Below are 17369 nucleotides of genomic sequence, written 5' to 3'. Positions count from 1 at the left end.
CAGACCAAATAAATATCATAAATTTCTTAATTTGAATAATTTAGACTATTATTGAGTGATATTCTTATCTTTCGAGATGAAGTATTACTTGTAATATCGTGTTCGCTTATTTAAAACATTGAATATATGAGATCTGTTCGGTTTTATTTTCTCTTTCTCTAGCTCATAGTAAGTAGTGAGTACACTCATCTTGTGGGGCGCGTTTTTGGTGTTCATTTAGAGCAACATAAAATATGACGGGCTTGTCGAGAGTGCTTTATAGAATTTATAATAGGCACCAAGTATATTTTAACGGAAGTCACTATCCAGTTGTGGATTTTATATTTGGAGAAGCCTATAAATGAGTCTTGTTTTGTTCACTCAAAGGCTTCATTTTTACGCATATAAATGGTTGACTTTGATCTTTATTTGCATAATTTAATATATCATTGCGTTATTTGTGAATTTTGCTTGGACAATCTTCTTTCTTACAAAGTATAATTGATTATAAATCACTAGTTGAATGTTTGTATCCCTATATGATAATTCTTTGGGAATTGTAAACTTCTCTAATTTGATATTGTCATGATCTTTTCACTTTGGTAAAGTTTGCATAGCCAATTGGTAATTTGCAGGAGCCAAATCAGTTGAGAGCTCGAAGCAGGTAATTAGCCACATTACTTCCCCAAGCATGTGCTTCCTGTTATAAAATGCCAGAAAGATCCTCTTAAGGCACTAGAATGTTCACTTCTGTCGTGAAGGATAAGGGATTTGAGCACGATCGCTCCACCTACAAGTGCATGGTGGAAAAACTAGGGGAGTTTGAAGCGATGAATAGAGTAATTTCAGAGATGAGAAGGAAAGTGGTGAACTCTTTGCTTGAAGGCATTTATGTTAGTGTGATGAAGAAGTGGGGTGAAGGGGAGGATTCCAGATGCTGTAGACACCTTTGAGAGAATGGATCTTTTACTGTGAGCCCACAGTTTTATCGTGCAATACGATTATGAACATTTTAGTCGAATACGGATACACTGATCAATCTCACAAAGTTTATCTGAGGATGCTTGAGAAATGAATCATCCCTGAAGTTTATACATTCACTAAGGATAAATTCATTTTGTAGAACAAGAAGGCCACAGCCCTTAGGCTACTTAGGAACTTGCCAGAAAGAGGGTATGATGTTAATGCAATCACATACTGCAATGTTATTTGTGGGCTGTATCAAGAAAACCTCCAGGTGAAGCATGCGAGTTGTTTGATGAGATGCTTGGTATATATGTTTGTCCTGATATAGTTACAATTAATAAACTTATACATGTGCTTTGTAGAAAAGGAGATGTCTTTTACAATTAATAAACTTATACATGTGCTTTGTAGAAAAGGAGATGTCTTTTACAATTAATAAACTTATACATGTGCTTTGTAGAAAAGGAGATGTCTTTTAGAGCAGCAGGCTTCTTGCAAAAGTTACGAAGAGAGGTTTATTCTTTATTTGTATACATACAATATACTAACTTAAGGTCTTTGTAGAGTATTCAAGATAAAGGAGGCTATAAGTTTGTCTGAGTTATTGGATAAGGATCTGACTCGTGATGTAATTATTTATAATACGCTTATCTCTGGTCTCTGCAAGAACTCAAAGGTTGATGAAGCGGAGAGCTATCTTCTTGAAATGGTAAACAGAGGATGCTTTCCTGATGATTTCACATACAACACAATAATTGATGGGTATTGCAAATCAGCCCGGGTACAGAATGCCTGAAAGATGCAAATTTCAAAGGATTCGTGCCTAATGGGGTGACATATTGCTCATTGGTCAATGGTTTATGCGAGGAAGGTGATATAAATCGGGCTATAGAACTGTTCGATGAGGCTTTAACCAAAGGCTTTCCGCCTGATGCTGTTTTGTATAATTCGCTCTTTAAGGGGCTCTATCGTCAGTGAAATATTTTGCAAGCTTTGGATCTGTTGAGTGAAATGATAGAAAATGGCTGTAATCCTGATTCTTGGACTTACAATGTTATAAACAGCAGTTTGTGTAAAATGAGGAATATGTCTCTTGCTAACGCAGTCATGAATAATGCCATTGCTAAAGGCTTCTTACTCAACGTTTTCACCTTCAACATATTGGTATATGATTTCTGCATTGGTATATGATTTCTGCAAGGTATTGAATGTGGAGAGAGCTTTGGAAGTAGTTGTTGATAGGATGCGTATGCTTTTCGTGTTATGATTTTTGGTTTCTGCAACATCGGAAAGTTTGACCGTGCCTAGAAACTCCTGATGGAAGTTATTAGTAATGGATTTGTTCTGTGGATGATGACGATCGGGAAAGTGATGAATTGTCTCTTTTTGGATCATAGAGTGGAAGAGGCCGTCAGAACTATACATATAATGGTGGATCATGGAGCAGTTCCAGAGATTGTGGACACCATTGCTGGTAGTAATAAGAAAGAAATTGCAGCACCTAAGAAACTGTTAGAAGAGCTGCTGAGAAAAGGTTATATATCATGTTTTGCGCATGAACTCTTTTATGATGGAATCAGGAATACGAAGCTTTTCAGGAAAAGGCATCGGTCCAAATACTCACGAAGAATATTGCAGAAGAAATAAAACTGCAAGCACTGCCCTCCGAGCAAGTAAGGCAAAAAATGGTTTAAATAATTTTAAGGGGCATTTACATGCATTCCACAGAATTCTTGTATGTTTTCATATCCAACTCTTCAATTTTGATATTTATATGCATACAACTCAAATCTTTAACTTCATTTTTTTTAATAAAAAAACAATCATTATTGTTCAATTTTTATGAGTGACGTGTACCTTTTTTTTTTATTGAATAAGTTTATAACACCAAAGTTTTTGTCAATACAAATATTAAACTTTAGGTGTTAGATATATAACATTCATATGAATTGTGGTTATGTATATAAATTTCTCTAATTTTTAAATATTCTACATTAGTCACATAATATATATGTATATGGGTGCGTAGCTTGGAGGATATATCCTGCAATCAAATTTTCCAATTATGTAGCACCTTCCTAAATAAATAGAAAATTAGTTAAAGAAGGCCATAGTTTTTATAATTAAACATGGTAAAAGATGTTAAGAATGGTATTTTATATGTATATAATTAATGTATTTTTTATTTCTGGTTTGATGATTTCTTTTAGTTTTTTTTTATCTGGTTCAGCTCTTATATAAGTTAGTGATATATATATATATAACTATATAAATATGTTCCATGTATTTCAAAATTGCAAGTAAAAAAATATTTATATAGTTCTGTGCTATTTAAATTAAAGTATATTTTATGAATAGAATAATAATTTAATGCTGAAATTAAAACTGTGGGAAAAATTAGGGTACTGCTTCCATCTTAATACAATAGCTAGTTAAAAATTCATGTAGACGATTTACTTAAAATATTTACAAGTGACAAAGTAGTTAAAAATAAATAATTTAAAACTTGTTATTTTTCAACAGGAGAGAAGGGCTTGAGGAGAGGAAGGAAAAGAATCATGGATTAAGTCATTGCATTTTCAGGCCAGGTATCATTCAAGACAATAGAAAACTCGCGATCAAATGTGCTTCAATGACTTTCCTATCCAACAATTGAAAATTTTCCTCTTCAAGCGCAACCCAAATGAGATGAGCATAAACTGCTGCAAAAAATAAGAAAAAAAAAACTGAATATGTAGTTCCTGAGAGATGAATTATTGTTGTTGAATGTTTATCCAACACAATGCTCAAAGTTTGTTTGTGGAATGCAAATGATGTTGCCAAAATATGCAAGGAGTGTATGTTGATTCAAATCGTTCTTCTTAAGTAGACTAGATTATTTATATTGATAATACTGCTTATTCTCAGAAGATTGGCTGAAGGTCCATTCAATAGGAGCAGATTTATTAATGCAGGAATTCACTTTCAACACTGTGGATGTAAATAAATAGAAAGATTTACATGCATATCACCCAATTCTTATGTATTTCCATATCTAACAACTAAACTTCAACATTTGCAAAACATAAGTATTAACTAAACAAAATAGAACATTTGCAAGCTGAAGATGGAAAATGAACATTATATAATTCAAAATTTGGCACATTTTGGTGGCTATTATATGGCTGAAACGGGTGAATCATTCATAGATATTAGGGTGGCCCAAAAATGACGGCAAAAATGAGGGCGTAATTTACAGTGCTGTAATATCCAAATTTCACCAAAGTCGAAAAAATCCATCAGAAAAACAAGGGAATCAGCTGCCTAATTACACACTATACGTGCAATGATTTCTAGTGATTTTGATGTATTTGTACACTCTTCAGACAAATGGCCTATTTTCATTAAATTCATATGAAAATACACATTGAAAATACAAATAAATAATCCTAGACTGCACTCCATATTCCAGGCATGATTAAATAGCCGAATTGTACTTCTGCAATACTAAAAAAATCTCTAACGGTCTTGTTTGTGGTTATTTTGACATATGCCTGCAATGAACAAACAAAATCATAAGTATGTCGGTTTAATGAAAAATCACAAGTATGTCGGCTATATCGAGTTTTATATCATCAAAATAAATGATCTGATTTTTTTTTCAAATCAACAAAAAGAATATTGCCGATGCTAATCACAAACATTGATTAAAATTGTGCAATACAAGGTGTGCCTCGGCTTTTTTTTGGAGATTTTTTATCATGAGGCATGCGGCTAATAATGATAGGGCTTGGATTTTTTTATAAACTAAAATATATAAGTAAGATCAATATGTCTAAAAAAATTCAATAAGAAATTAACAGATAAAAAGAAAAACTACACAAATTTATGACATTGAAGTTATAAAAATCAATATCGCCATTATTTTAGACTTTACCTACTATTCTTGTTGAATTTTATCTACTATAAAAGAGAAATATACATAAGATTGATGATGTTGGGACAATATTGATACAATTCACAGTGAGACATGAGAGTAATCATTTTATAATGTCAATGATTCTAATGAAGATATACCAGAGTGATGGGAACTTCTAAACTTAAAATTTTTAATTTTAGTTTTTATATGCTTATCATGATGTAGGAGTGGCAGAGATGCTTACTCTGTTGAACTTATTTTGAATGGTTATGTTCTCACTTTGGTATTTTATCTTATCTTAATGTTTCTATCAAACTTTTTATATTTCATGATTTGATGTTGGGACATACTTTGATGTTAATATAATACTTATTATTACATATAGCTTGTTTATGATGCTTATGTCTCAAAACACCTCAAGTCTTACACATTGCCTCACAGGCAGGAAGTAGTTCAACAATCAATTGCACTATTTTACACCATGGACAAAACCTTGGGTAAGAAAGATTTAGGGATGTTGTTAGATTAACAATTAGTAAATATACATTGAAGTCCACAAACTTAATCAAAATTGTGTATTGCTAGCACTGAAGCACTCCACATAAGAGGCATGCCATGATTTAATTTTAGTAGCATAGGAAAATGTATGCCGCAACAACAACAATAAAAACAAAAAAAATCTTTATCCCACTAAATGGGGTGGGCTACATGAATCCTTTTTCTTTACTGTGTCCTATAGAGTGTCATATTTTCATTTAATTCTAATAGCTTAAGATCATTTTTTATACAGTATGCCCATATATTTTTGGGTTTATCTCTGTCTTTCTTAACATAAATTGAAACTAAAACATCTACTCTGCTAACCATTCATCAGACGGTCGACGTTTAATGTGACCAAACCATCCAAGGCAACCCTCTCTAATCCTGTCTGCCACTGGAGCTACAGCAACCCTTTCACGAATAGATTTGTTTCGCATTTTATCTACCTAAGCATTTTCATCATAGCAAAACTTAAATTTATTTTATGCTTCTCTTTTAAAGGCTAACATTCTGTGTCGTAGCATTGCAGGTCTCACCACCATCTTATAAAATTTTCCTTTAAGTCTAAGAGTCGCTTTTCTATCACATACTAGGCCCAATGCATTCCTTCACTTCAGCCAACCAACTTGAATTCTACTAATAGCATCCACATTTATATCACCATCACTTTGAACGATAAACCCGATATATCTAAAATGTTTACATCTTTAAATGATTTGATCACCCATAATTACAACTCTGCTACTAAAGCTACTACTACTAAAATTACGCGTCATGTACTCAATTTTAAATCGACTCAAATAAAGGCCTTTAAACTCCGATATAGACCTCCATAATTCAAGTTTTTCCTGAACCATTTCTTTAATCTTATCCACAAAAAGGATATCATAAGCAGAAAACATACAAAAAGGTATATCCTCTTGTAAATTTCCAATAAGAGCATCCATAACTAAAGCAAAAAAAATATGGGCCTAAAGTCGATCATTGATGTAATTCAACTGAAATAGGAAAATACTTGGTTAATCCTCCTGTTTGAACACAAGTAACAATTCTAGTATATATATTTTTAATGACTTGGATATAAGTCATATCAAAATATTTCTTCTATAGAACTCTCCAAAGGACTTATATTGGAATCTTATCGTAATTTTTTTCTAAATCAATAGAAATCATATATAAATCATCCTTACTCTCTCTGTATTTCTCCATCAAACCTCTCAATAAATGTATAGCTTCCATGGTAGACTTGCAGAACATAAATCCAAACTAATTATGTGAAATCTTTGTATCATGTCTTAACCTATGTTCGAACAAGGAAAATATGCAGCATGCCCACAAAATAAATAAATAAATAAATAATAAACATGATGTCGGAGATTGCTACAAAAATTCATAAGAATTCCATGCTTAATTGCCATAGGAAGCAGAAATTGCTAGCATAAAAATATATATCTTAAGAAGAAAATGTAGACAGGACCAAATAAAGGGGTAATCATTTGTTATATATATCTTAAGTCCCAACTCGCCCCCTTAACATGCCGACAACTCCCAACCTCTTCACCCAAAAAAAGGGGAAATCGGTATTTTTTTGCTACAGGATACAGCAAGAGTTGTGATAATCATTTGTTAACATAGTGCATATCTCTGAAGACTAGTGTCAACATGATTAACAAGATCCATAAAACTCTAAATAATAAGCTAGTTAACTGTACTAAATTAAGGAACACAGAAATATGCAGGATAAAGGATTTGTTAACATAGTGCATATCTCTGAAGACTAGTGCCAACATGATTAACAAGATCCATAAAACTCTAAGTAATAAGCTAGTTAACTTCACTAAATTAAGGAACACAGAAATATGTAGGATAAAGAGATGCTGTGAAAATAATTATAGATCAAATCTTTAATTTCATATCAGTCATCTGTTTAACAAAGATATAAGGCCAACCAACACAGATTCACTAATTACATACCATCTCTTGCTCAAATACCAGTTCTAAATAAGTCGTTCTGTGCAATCCTTTCATTATTATACAGTAAAGCTTTCCTGTTGACGGCTAAAACACAATCTGTCAACCTCTTTTCTTATTCGGTCTGAGGATAATCAAAAAAGGCCACAAAGCTAGGAATTTGACAGAAAGAGAGAGAGAGAGAGAGATTTCATACCTATAATAGCATGGGGTTGTTCTTGTGAACAACTTGCTCTGCACGAAAAGAATTATGTGATTTTTAAACCAAGAGGAATCACTTCAAATTTGAATACTGGTCTATAAAGGCGACTGCTTGCTTCTTGATGAAAATAAAACTGCCAACTTCAGTTTGTTCACTTCTTCTCTTACATTTTGTTTAGTTCACACAAAAAATAACACTCAGAAACTATCATTCTCCAATAGGTCAAATAAATAACATAATTACACCCCATTAAAACTTCTTTTCCATGGTATCTTCCTAATGTTATTTAACTCTGTGAAAACCATTTATGTAAGCATCAGCTTTGTAGGCAAGCTGACAATCATCAACATCTCTCCGTTAATTAATCAGATTTCATGAACTGGACAAAAAAAAGTTGTTGAATTTCACCCACCTATAACTCGCAGTTCATCTGATGCATAAGATAAAATTCCGCATTCCAACTCCAGGAATCGCTCCTTCCATTGTGTTCTTCTTGTAAACAGCTCGTAAGAAGACATCTTCACAATGTAACATTCACTGAACAATGATTATTGTTATCTTCATCTCCAGATTGCCAACTAACCAACTTGGTCTCAAAATCCTTCCTTAACTTGGCAGAAAGCCCTTTCAACACCATTTCCTGATTATATTTCCTTGCCATTTCTACCATCCCTTTCTGCAACAATGCATCAATGAAGGCATTGTAAGCAAACGCATCAGGGCTACATCCATGCTCTTCCATCACTTTCCAGACCTTAAAAACTGGCCTCAAGAATCCCCACCTCCCAAACTTCTTTATCAACATCACATAAGTATCCATCCGTGGCCTACAGCCAGTGGCCACCATCCTTTCAAAGAGCCACAAGATTTCTTGTGGTCGGCTTGAATGCCGGAAGAAGCAATGGTATGTTATCACATCTGGCTCGCACCCCATCTTCTTCATCTCACCCAGAAACCTATACCCTTCCCTCACCCTCCCTTCACTGCAGAGCAGATTCACGATAGTATTGAATGTTGCGCCAGTTGGTTTGCAGCCAGAGTCAAGCATTTCCCTGTACATCCTAATAGCTCTTTCAGCACCATCGCAATGGCCTGCAGCCTGAATTACAGTATTATAAGCAACAGCATCCAGCGAAATACCTTTGTTCTTCACTTCTTTATAGAGTTTAATGGTCTTCCAGGGCTTCCCTGATTTGGACACAATGTCCATGAAGATGGAGTAGGAATGAAGATCCTTCTCAACGCCCCGAGAATCCATCTCCTCCCAAAAGCGCCGGCATTGGCCCCACCAGCCCATCTTGAGCCATCCTTGAAGGAGGAGGTTATGAGCCTTGGTGTCACAGTTGACAGAAAAGGGGGGATTTTTGAAGCAGAGATCGTAGGCCTCGGGAGTAAGGCGGTGGGCACAGAGCGCGTCAATGAGTTGAAGGAAGGTTTGACGGTCGCGGAGTCCGAAGGCAGCGGATCGATCGAGAGCGATAAGGGCGTCTGAAACGAGGCGGGCGGCAGCGAGGCGGTTGAAGAGGGAGCGAAAGGTGGATCGGTCGGGGAGAGAGGGGTAGGAGGATAGGAGGGACCATGCACGGTCGAACTCAAAGTGCTTACCGAGGACGTCGACAATGGCGGTGAGAGTGGCTGACGAGTGGGAGAATCCAGGGGTAGAAGAGATCCAGTGGAAAAATTCGAGGGCGCGGTTCCAGTCGTTGGAGTAGGAGGAGAGCGTGGCAATAATGGTGTCGTTGTCGAACTTGATCGGCGGAGGCCGAAGCGGCGGCGGCGGCGGCGGCGGCGGCGGTGGTGGCGAGGAGAGAGTGTGGAGTGTACGGTGGCGTGGGAAGATTATGCAGAGGCGATGGAGGAAGAATAAGGGCATAATAAGAAGTCTGGCTCAGGGTTTTGGGTGCAATTTGGTAGGAAAATCGGCTTCTGCTTATATGTCCATTTGCCATTCTTACCACTGACTGGTTAAAAATTGTAGGGTTTTGCTTGGAGACATTCCGGATCTCCTCTAGGGTTTGATGATTTTTACTCTTGTTTTCCCTCTCTCTTGGAAAACTTCATTTATTCTTCCCTATTTCTTTTTCTACTAGTTTTCTTTCTTGTTTTGGGGGCTTTTCTTCCCCACCTCTTGCTTCTTCTTCTCAATATCATCTTGGCCTAAGCCCTATTCTCAATTAGAAGAGTCTTCTTTCTTCTAATCTTACTAGTCCTACTAATTTTAATTTGTCATATGTTTTAAATTCCTTTGATCGGGTTTCTTTCTCTATAAAAAAGTTCTTGATGGCTCAAAGGAATGGGCTTTAGCTCTGGTTGGGTTTTAAATTGAAAAGCATCCATTCTAACATAATTTGTAGATAGCTATTGTTAAAGTTTAGAAGTTGAAATGTGTGATGGAGCCTCTATCTTTGTCTATTTCTTTTTGTTTAGTTTTAACTATGTAGAGGAATAAGCTTTAAATGGGAATATTTTTAGTCACCATTAGTAAGAATATGCATATGAGAATCAGATAAGAAAGATAATGCATCCATAACGATGACAAAAATTTAAGGGGAAATAAGACACACTAACAAATGCCAGAGGTGGTAGAAAAGTAATCCTATAATTCACTATTAACAATAATTGAGAAAAGGATGCTATAGTGCCAGCTTTAATTGATTTAATAAAGATAGAAAGAAAGCTCATACATTTCATTCTATCAAAGAAGAAAAGATATGTTCACACTATAAAAATTTTCCTTAAATCAAACTTAGAATATAATTTTTTTGAAGCATTGATAGAATTAAAACCAAACAACATTTCATTAGTCAATATGATATTATCTATAATTTTTCCATCTTTAATGAAAATATCTTGGGCACAATAAATCTCATGAGAGGAATAAGCTTTAAATTATTATAAAATAAGATATCAATAACCTTATAGATAATATTACACAATATGCCTAAAAACATTAAAATGTTTTGCTCTGGGCTTTTTAGGAATGATAGCAATGAAGAAATGTTTAATCATACGAGACATTTTAGAAGTACATAATAAATAATTAACAACTTTAATGTAGTTACAACCAATAATTTGCCATGAGTCTTTAAAATAATTAGAAGTAAAACCATCAAGCTTAGAAGGTTTGTTAGGACCAATAATAAAGAAAGCTTGCTTAGTCTCCTCATCTGAAAAATCTACGAGTAAATAATTGCATTCAACAGGAGAGATAATATTTTTAAAAAAGAAATAATTAATAAAATCACTGAAAACAACCCATTTACTGTTTAAAAGAGAAGGTAGAAAGAGAGATTCGCTAGCAATATCTTCTTCACTTTTAACTAAAGATTATTGAATGAAAAATCTTTTATAAAAGTAGAATAATGTCTAATTTAACTTTTTGATAAAGAAATTTAGCGTCATCTTTCACTTTAGTATGCCAAGGGCATTAAGTTATTTGTTTAGCTCATTCATAATCATTTAATAAAGTAGTACAAAACTCTTTTTTATTGTGAGAAGCTAAAGAGAGTACATTCTTGTTAATGAGAATAATATCCAATTGGTTCATAATATTATTATGCTAAATTTTAAGATTTTTAATAGATTCAGACAAAAAATTGAAGAGTTCCATTGAGTATTTTTAAGATTTATTTTAACGCTCTTTAATTCAATAAATAAAAGTAAATAAAGGACTACCTTTTATAAAAAGACTCTAAGCATAACTAATAAATGAAAAATAATTATAGCAATAACTCCAATAATTCTTGTACATGAATCTACCATGCAAATTACTCAAATTATCCAAGTAAACCAAAATAGACCAATAGTCAGAGGAAAATGAATCCATAACTTTTAGATAAGAATGAGAAAATATATCAAAGTATTGTTAATTACATAAAGCTTGATCCAATGATACGATTGTTAAGTTGGTAATTAAACCAACTCCAAAGATGTCCATAACTATGAAGCTCCAATAAACTAGTTTTAAGAATACAATCATTAAAATCAATAAGCTTTTAAGGAATACTTGGAGAACCACCTACTTTCTCCTCAAACCTACAAATAAAATTAAAATCCCTTAATATAATCCAAAGACTTTGGATATTCGCAACAAACAAAGTAATATAACTCCATAAATCTTCTATAAAAAGTGCACTGTTATCAACATAAACAATTATAACACACACACACACACACACACACACACACACACACACACACACACACAATTCATTTCATGCATTCACCTCATCTCTACCTCTAAAAGCTAACACAATAATTCTTTCCATCACTCATGATGACTTCATCATCAATGCTTTTATTGATCTCCCCATTCCCTAAGAAAACTTTGTAATGAAGGCCTCTCATTTTCTCTATCATTGAGAGAGAAAATGGACAATGATGCCTTGATAAGAAAACTGAAAAAATCAAGTTGAGCTTGCAAAAGTTAGTAAATTTTAATTTTTAATATTATTTGGTCCTAAGCAATTCATTGATGGATATTTTTATATATATATATATATATTTTATAAGCTACCATTCACCTTGCAATTGTGATGGCCAAAGTTTAAAAATTTATAGGTTTAGCTTGTTAACATTTACTCATTTTCAAGTGAGTAAATATGCTTGGTTTCTAGGTTTAGCTTGTTATCATTTACACATTTTCAAGTGAGTTCCTATTATGATAGAGGTGAAATATGCATGTCTCAATAACATAATATATAACCACCTGCTTATTATTTTCTTGTGGCTATGTTTTGATCTTAAGTACATTGAAATTGAAGGCTACCTTTCTTCTTGTTGAGGAAGTTGTAATAAGCCATTGTCTAATACATTTGCACATCAATTTTTATTGATAGTCTAATGGTTGGCATCCCCTTCCATACTGTCAATAAAAAAATGAGGCCTCTTTTATTACCAAATTATGAGATGAGGTATTGAGATGGAGAATCAACATCAACATTTTTCAAATCATATATTTTTTTAATGACAAACAATATCACTCAAAGCTAGGTATTTACATTTTCATCAAGTCATTCCTTACCATATAGGCATGTTGGGTTACAGAAGTTACCCTCCCATTAGTTATTGATTGATCACAACCTATATGTTATATTCATGTTGACTTAATGTAATCAATTTGATCAGTCATCCACCTTTCTAGGTCTTGGGTTTTGTCAAACCAACAAATTACCTCATATAACAACCTCTTAGAGATTATACATATTCTTATGATGAGTTGAAAGAGTCAAATGTTTTATAGAGTTGAGTAAATTAAGGCACATCAGTCTTTTTTGAGAGCATCACCATGAGAGTGACCAACTTGGTCAAAACCACACTTTGATGTCATTATCTTAATTAGTTCTCCTCAACATTTAGGTGGAACCCAATTTAGATCAAATGAGTCATAGTCGAAGGCATGCCATTAATACTAACTGTGTGTGCTATTGTAGTTGAGCATGGCGATCTCTTCCTTGGCTATGAGTAAGTTGTAATTCCTCCCATGAGTATGGCGACATCTTATCCACCCACCAAGTTACCAAGTTGTCAACCCTTATAAACTATGACTATATACCTAGGACTAAATTAACAATGACCCGCAAGTCTATCTACTCTACATTTTCAATGAGTTTCACATGCTATCAATCCACATCACATGGAAGTATAATATTAACTAGTTATCATTCACCCACTCTTGGTATTGACATGGATACTTTCCTATTTATTTAAAAAGAAAGATGTAATGACAAAGAAAGGAAAGTATAAATCATTTGAAAATTGCTAGTAAATCATATGGGAGATGGAAAAGCTTGAAATAAACAATAAAAAGTAGAGGCCTAATTTGTAGAACATGGAACACAAAGATAAGATAAGATGAGAATCCACTTGTCACCACCTCATTGGGCAATCCATGCTCCAAACATTTCCACGACAGTGACTACATCCCCGCCCAAATTATGCTCCGCAATACGCACAAACCCTAACCTCATCTTCTTCCTTTTTTCCTCACACTTCTCTACAGCCTCAATCGTCATCTGTCATGGCCACCAACGTCATCGTCGCTGCCGCCACCTCCACGATGATGCTAGGCACAAAATCCACTCCCACCCCTCCCAAGCTCACAACTGCCACTGCGACAAAACCCACCCCGGCCTTCCTCTCCCTTCAAAACCTCCCAAAAGGCCTTGCCTTTGCCTCCCAGCAACCACCCTTTCTCCCATCCCTCACCTCCTCTGCCATCGCTGCTGCGGTATTCTCCTCCCTAAGCTCAGCCGACGCCGCCCTTGCAGTGCAACAGATCGCCGACATTGCCGATGGCGACAGCCGTGGCATTGCTCTCCTGATTCCCATAGTTCCGGCTATCGGTTGGGTTCTTTTCAACATTCTCCAGCCGGCGTTGAACCAGATCAACAGGATGAGGAGTGTGAAAGGGATTGCCATTGGGTTGGGGCTCGGACTGGGCCTGAACTCAGCAACCAGTGCATCAGCTGGAGAAGTGGCGATGATCGCGGAGGCGGCTTCTAGGGATAATAGGGGCCTGCTGTTGCTAGTTCCAGTGGGTGTGGCGATTGCTTGGGTGCTGTTCAATATACTTCAGCCAGCGTTAAACCAGATCAATAAGATGAGGTCTGGATAGTTGATTTGCTGTGTCTATGGTATCCTTTTATTCTTCTTTTTGTTGGGTTAAAAGCGTTTTGTTATATAATCGGGCTTTCATTATCCAGGTTCTGTATTTATGTGTGATGCGAGTACTGTCTGTTTGCAGGGAAATGTTGATATTTATATAAATCTATGATGCATATTTCAGAAATGAAACTATAGAATGAGATGCTTTAGCTCAGATTGGGGTGATAGATTCAAGTCTAATCTGTAATTTTCTGTAAGTTAGAGATTCACTAGTTTCTTTTTGTAATTGGATATCTAATTAGTCCTTCAGTTTTTATGAGAGTTATTTGTCCTAAAATTATTTGATGGCTTACAGAAAGTGGTGGGGGATAATTTCTTAATTACTTGTGATAATTTTATTATAGAAATATGATAATTTGAAAATTTAATGTGATAGTAGCAAAACTGTGTTTGTATTAAGTGCAAGTGACTTAAAATATATGATATATTTTTGAAATATGTACATGATATTAAGTCATATAATTAATTTATGTTATGCTCATTAGAATGATATATTTGTTTTTTTTTTTAGTTTTTTCTAAATCTTATATCTTCTTGTGTTATGATGTGACATGAGAGAAACATCATAATACGGAAATGTTGATATTTATATAAATCTATGATGCATATTTCAGAAATGAAACTATAGAATGAGATGCTTTAGCTCAGATTGGGGTGATAGATTCAAGTCTAATCTGTAATTTTCTGTAAGTTAGAGATTCACTAGTTTCTTTTTGTAATTGGATATCTAATTAGTCCTTCAGTTTTTATGAGAGTTATTTGTCCTAAAATTATTTGATGGCTTACAGAAAGTGGTGGGGGATAATTTCTTAATTACTTGTGATAATTTTATTATAGAAATATGATAATTTGAAAATTTAATGTGAAAGTAGCAAAACTGTGTTTGTATTAAGTGCAAGTGGCTTAAAGTATATGATATATTTTTGAAATATGTACATGATCTTAAGTCATATAATTAATTTATGTTATGCTCATTAGAATGTTATATTTGTTTTTTTAAAATCTTGTATCTTCTTGTGTTTTGATGTGACATGAGAGAAACATCATAATACTGTATTATATAAATGAACATTATCAAAGCTTATAAACATTTAAACATATCTAAAATGATTATCAAATGGATTCGATAAGATACAATGTTGATATATTTTGGAGCTCTAGGAAGTTCCTTCTCTTAGAAAAGTTTGTGTTTTTAAAATTGACGAATGTGATTAGAAGTTATGGAAAATATTGGCATTTGGTCAAATGGTAATTTTATATAAATAATTAAGATTTTTATGTTAAAATGAGTTAAATACTATTATGAAAGCTAAAACTTGACATTATCTTGGAGTTAAAAATAGGAGATTAATTGAAAGTTAGATAATTTGATGTAGTTGCACTATGAAATAAAAGTATTGATATATGTTGAGATTAAATATAAAACTAATGAATGTTATTCTATTTAAAATGAATGGTTGAAATTTTTTATTGGTAAAAACACGCTTCTGTTTATGAGTAATATAAATAATTACCAATATTGCATAAGAAAATATTAATATAACTAAGAAAAAAGCTACTTTTAAAATTTGTTGAACTATAATCAAATATTCATAGTTGTATGATCAAATCTATTATATGAAGTTAAAAAACCAGCATTTTTAAGTCAGCAAGCAGAATAATAGGAAGATTTATTTGAGAGAAGAGATTAAAGAGAGGAGGCTAGAAATTTGGAAGACTTTATTCTTCTTAATTGGCACTCATAGAGCAATAAAAATCTTGGTTTTATGAGGGTCATATACATCTTGGTTTTACGAGGGTTGTAAGAGGGTCCCTTAAGCTTACTAGAGTGTCAAAAAAACAAGAAAAATTTAATTTATAGATGCCTTATTCAGATATATCTAATGTTCAAAGAATTGGATTTTCTTAAGATATTTTTATTCTAGTTGTGTGCTTTTATGCATGATAAAGCTTATTTACTTTATATTATGCAAGATCTTCATGCTGGGGGACATCTTTTATTGATTGGAAGTGTAAAATTACTTGGATGAAGGATCTCATTAGCCTATTTGTCGTCTGCCTCACCTTTTTTTTGTGTTATCCATTTGGTTATAATTGAGCAGTTCAATAATTTCAGAGAGGCCTTTTCAATGACATATGAAGGTTATGAAATTTCATATTCACTTTGGTGAATCCCACATTTGGATCAAATCACAAGGAAAATTTTTAAACTAAGAAATTCACAAACATTTAATAAGTATTATAGTTTTATAGAATTTAAATCCTTGATTTTTTTTTTTTTGGCTCATATGTAGTATAATACTCATCTTAATTGTGACCCATAATAGTATTTACAAGCATCTGTATGTATTTTTCTTATTTTTTAAGTTTTATTTTAAACCAAGTTAATGCTTATTACGATTACATTGGGTTGTTATGTGTATATGATAGTCAAATGGCAATAGTTTTTTATTTCTCTACAATCATAATTATGCTTGCTAATTGTACGTGATCCATGGATTATGGGTCAACATACTCCAATATGATGAAAATGAATTTTCCAGTATGATTGATGAGTTATTCATGTACAATTGGATATTTTGGTGCCATCCCCCTTTTTGTTTTTTTTTGGTTGGCGAGCTTCTGAACATGGGAACTTTTCCCTGCGAGAATAAATGTCTAACCATCGGGCGACTATCTCATCTGCTCTTTTTTTTTGGACGAGTTTTTTTACAATAATTTGGTGCAAACTCGTGCCATATTTTCTTAATTTGTTTTTGTTGTTTTTTAAGCATCAAAGTGCTGCATGTATTGATTAGTGTGAAGTTTCCAATTTAGTTATCTACCTTTTAATATTTATGAACGTACCCTAATTTATTATATATTTTTTGCCCCCCATTTTCTCTCATTTTTCTTTAAATTAGCCCAAAAAGCTTAGAGAGAGGAGAGAGACAGAGATAAAGCGTTGATGTGGAACGTGGGATTTGGAGGTCCTCGAGTCAATTTTAAGGCCCAAAACCGTTGGAAAAGCATTCTATGTAAAAATAGTTATTGTTATCCCATTTTAGATTTCAATATTTTTATCATGCTAGCGTAATCTTATTTTATTCATATGATTTTCATTCATGAAGCTAATCAATTTTTGACGCGTCCTTATGTAATTTTTGA

General features: G+C 33.5%; 4 protein-coding genes across 13 annotated transcripts in view; 3 read left to right on the top strand and 1 right to left on the bottom strand.

Annotated features, from left to right (window-relative positions):
- The window catches only part of LOC110026109 (putative pentatricopeptide repeat-containing protein At1g74580), a 9249-nt gene extending 7662 nt beyond the window's left edge, over nucleotides 1–1587 (top strand). The window contains 1 exon segment of the mRNA XM_020726905.1: nucleotides 615–1587. The gene's annotated coding sequence lies outside the window, so the exon portion shown is untranslated.
- Nucleotides 720–2136, top strand: LOC110026128 (pentatricopeptide repeat-containing protein At5g39710-like). Its single transcript, XM_020726945.1, has 6 exons — nucleotides 720–872; nucleotides 1103–1249; nucleotides 1406–1458; nucleotides 1510–1726; nucleotides 1813–1886; nucleotides 2010–2136. Exons 1-6 carry the CDS (start codon nucleotides 720–722, stop codon nucleotides 2134–2136), a joined length of 771 nt encoding a protein of 256 aa, XP_020582604.1.
- A 2023-nt stretch (nucleotides 2137–4159) lies between these two features.
- LOC110026147 (pentatricopeptide repeat-containing protein At1g80550, mitochondrial-like) lies at nucleotides 4160–9611 on the bottom strand. 10 transcript variants are annotated; one of them, XM_020726974.1, is made up of 4 exons: nucleotides 7969–9611; nucleotides 7551–7588; nucleotides 7358–7478; nucleotides 4160–4478 (listed from the first exon to the last, which is right to left on the bottom strand). In XM_020726974.1, exon 1 carries the CDS (start codon nucleotides 9427–9429, stop codon nucleotides 8077–8079), a length of 1353 nt encoding a protein of 450 aa, XP_020582633.1. In that variant the 5' UTR covers nucleotides 9430–9611; the 3' UTR covers nucleotides 4160–4478; nucleotides 7358–7478; nucleotides 7551–7588; nucleotides 7969–8076. The 10 variants fall into 10 exon arrangements, with proteins under 10 accessions (XP_020582633.1, XP_020582638.1, XP_020582639.1 ...); XM_020726979.1 differs by having other exon boundaries at nucleotides 7358–7453; XM_020726980.1 differs by having other exon boundaries at nucleotides 7358–7441.
- Nucleotides 9612–13426: 3815 nt separating this feature from the next.
- LOC110026133 (photosystem II core complex proteins psbY, chloroplastic) lies at nucleotides 13427–14376 on the top strand. Its single transcript, XM_020726956.1, has one exon. It carries the CDS (start codon nucleotides 13576–13578, stop codon nucleotides 14170–14172), a length of 597 nt encoding a protein of 198 aa, XP_020582615.1. The 5' UTR covers nucleotides 13427–13575; the 3' UTR covers nucleotides 14173–14376.
- The last annotated feature ends 2993 nt before the right edge of the window (nucleotides 14377–17369 follow it).

The sequence above is a fragment of the Phalaenopsis equestris genome, unplaced genomic scaffold (genome assembly GCF_001263595.1).
Source record: "Phalaenopsis equestris unplaced genomic scaffold, ASM126359v1 Scaffold000352, whole genome shotgun sequence".
Taxonomy (NCBI): domain Eukaryota; kingdom Viridiplantae; phylum Streptophyta; class Magnoliopsida; order Asparagales; family Orchidaceae; genus Phalaenopsis; species Phalaenopsis equestris.
The sequence above is the reverse complement of the archived record's forward strand: the minus strand, read 5'-3'. Positions and strand labels throughout refer to the sequence as shown.

Bases quoted from the DNA above. Each gene is read 5' to 3' on its own strand.
- LOC110026128 (XM_020726945.1), top strand. From the start codon at position 720: ATGTTCACTTCTGTCGTGAAGGATAAGGGATTTGAGCACGATCGCTCC. The intron at 1,459-1,509 runs GTTTATTCTTTA...AGGTCTTTGTAG, and splicing joins TGCAAAAGTTACGAAGAGAG to AGTATTCAAGATAAAGGAGG. The intron at 1,727-1,812 runs GTACAGAATGCC...GGTTTATGCGAG, and splicing joins GGTATTGCAAATCAGCCCGG to GAAGGTGATATAAATCGGGC.
- LOC110026147 (XM_020726973.1), bottom strand. From the start codon at position 9,429: ATGCCCTTATTCTTCCTCCATCGCCTCTGCATAATCTTCCCACGCCAC.
- LOC110026133 (XM_020726956.1), top strand. From the start codon at position 13,576: ATGGCCACCAACGTCATCGTCGCTGCCGCCACCTCCACGATGATGCTA.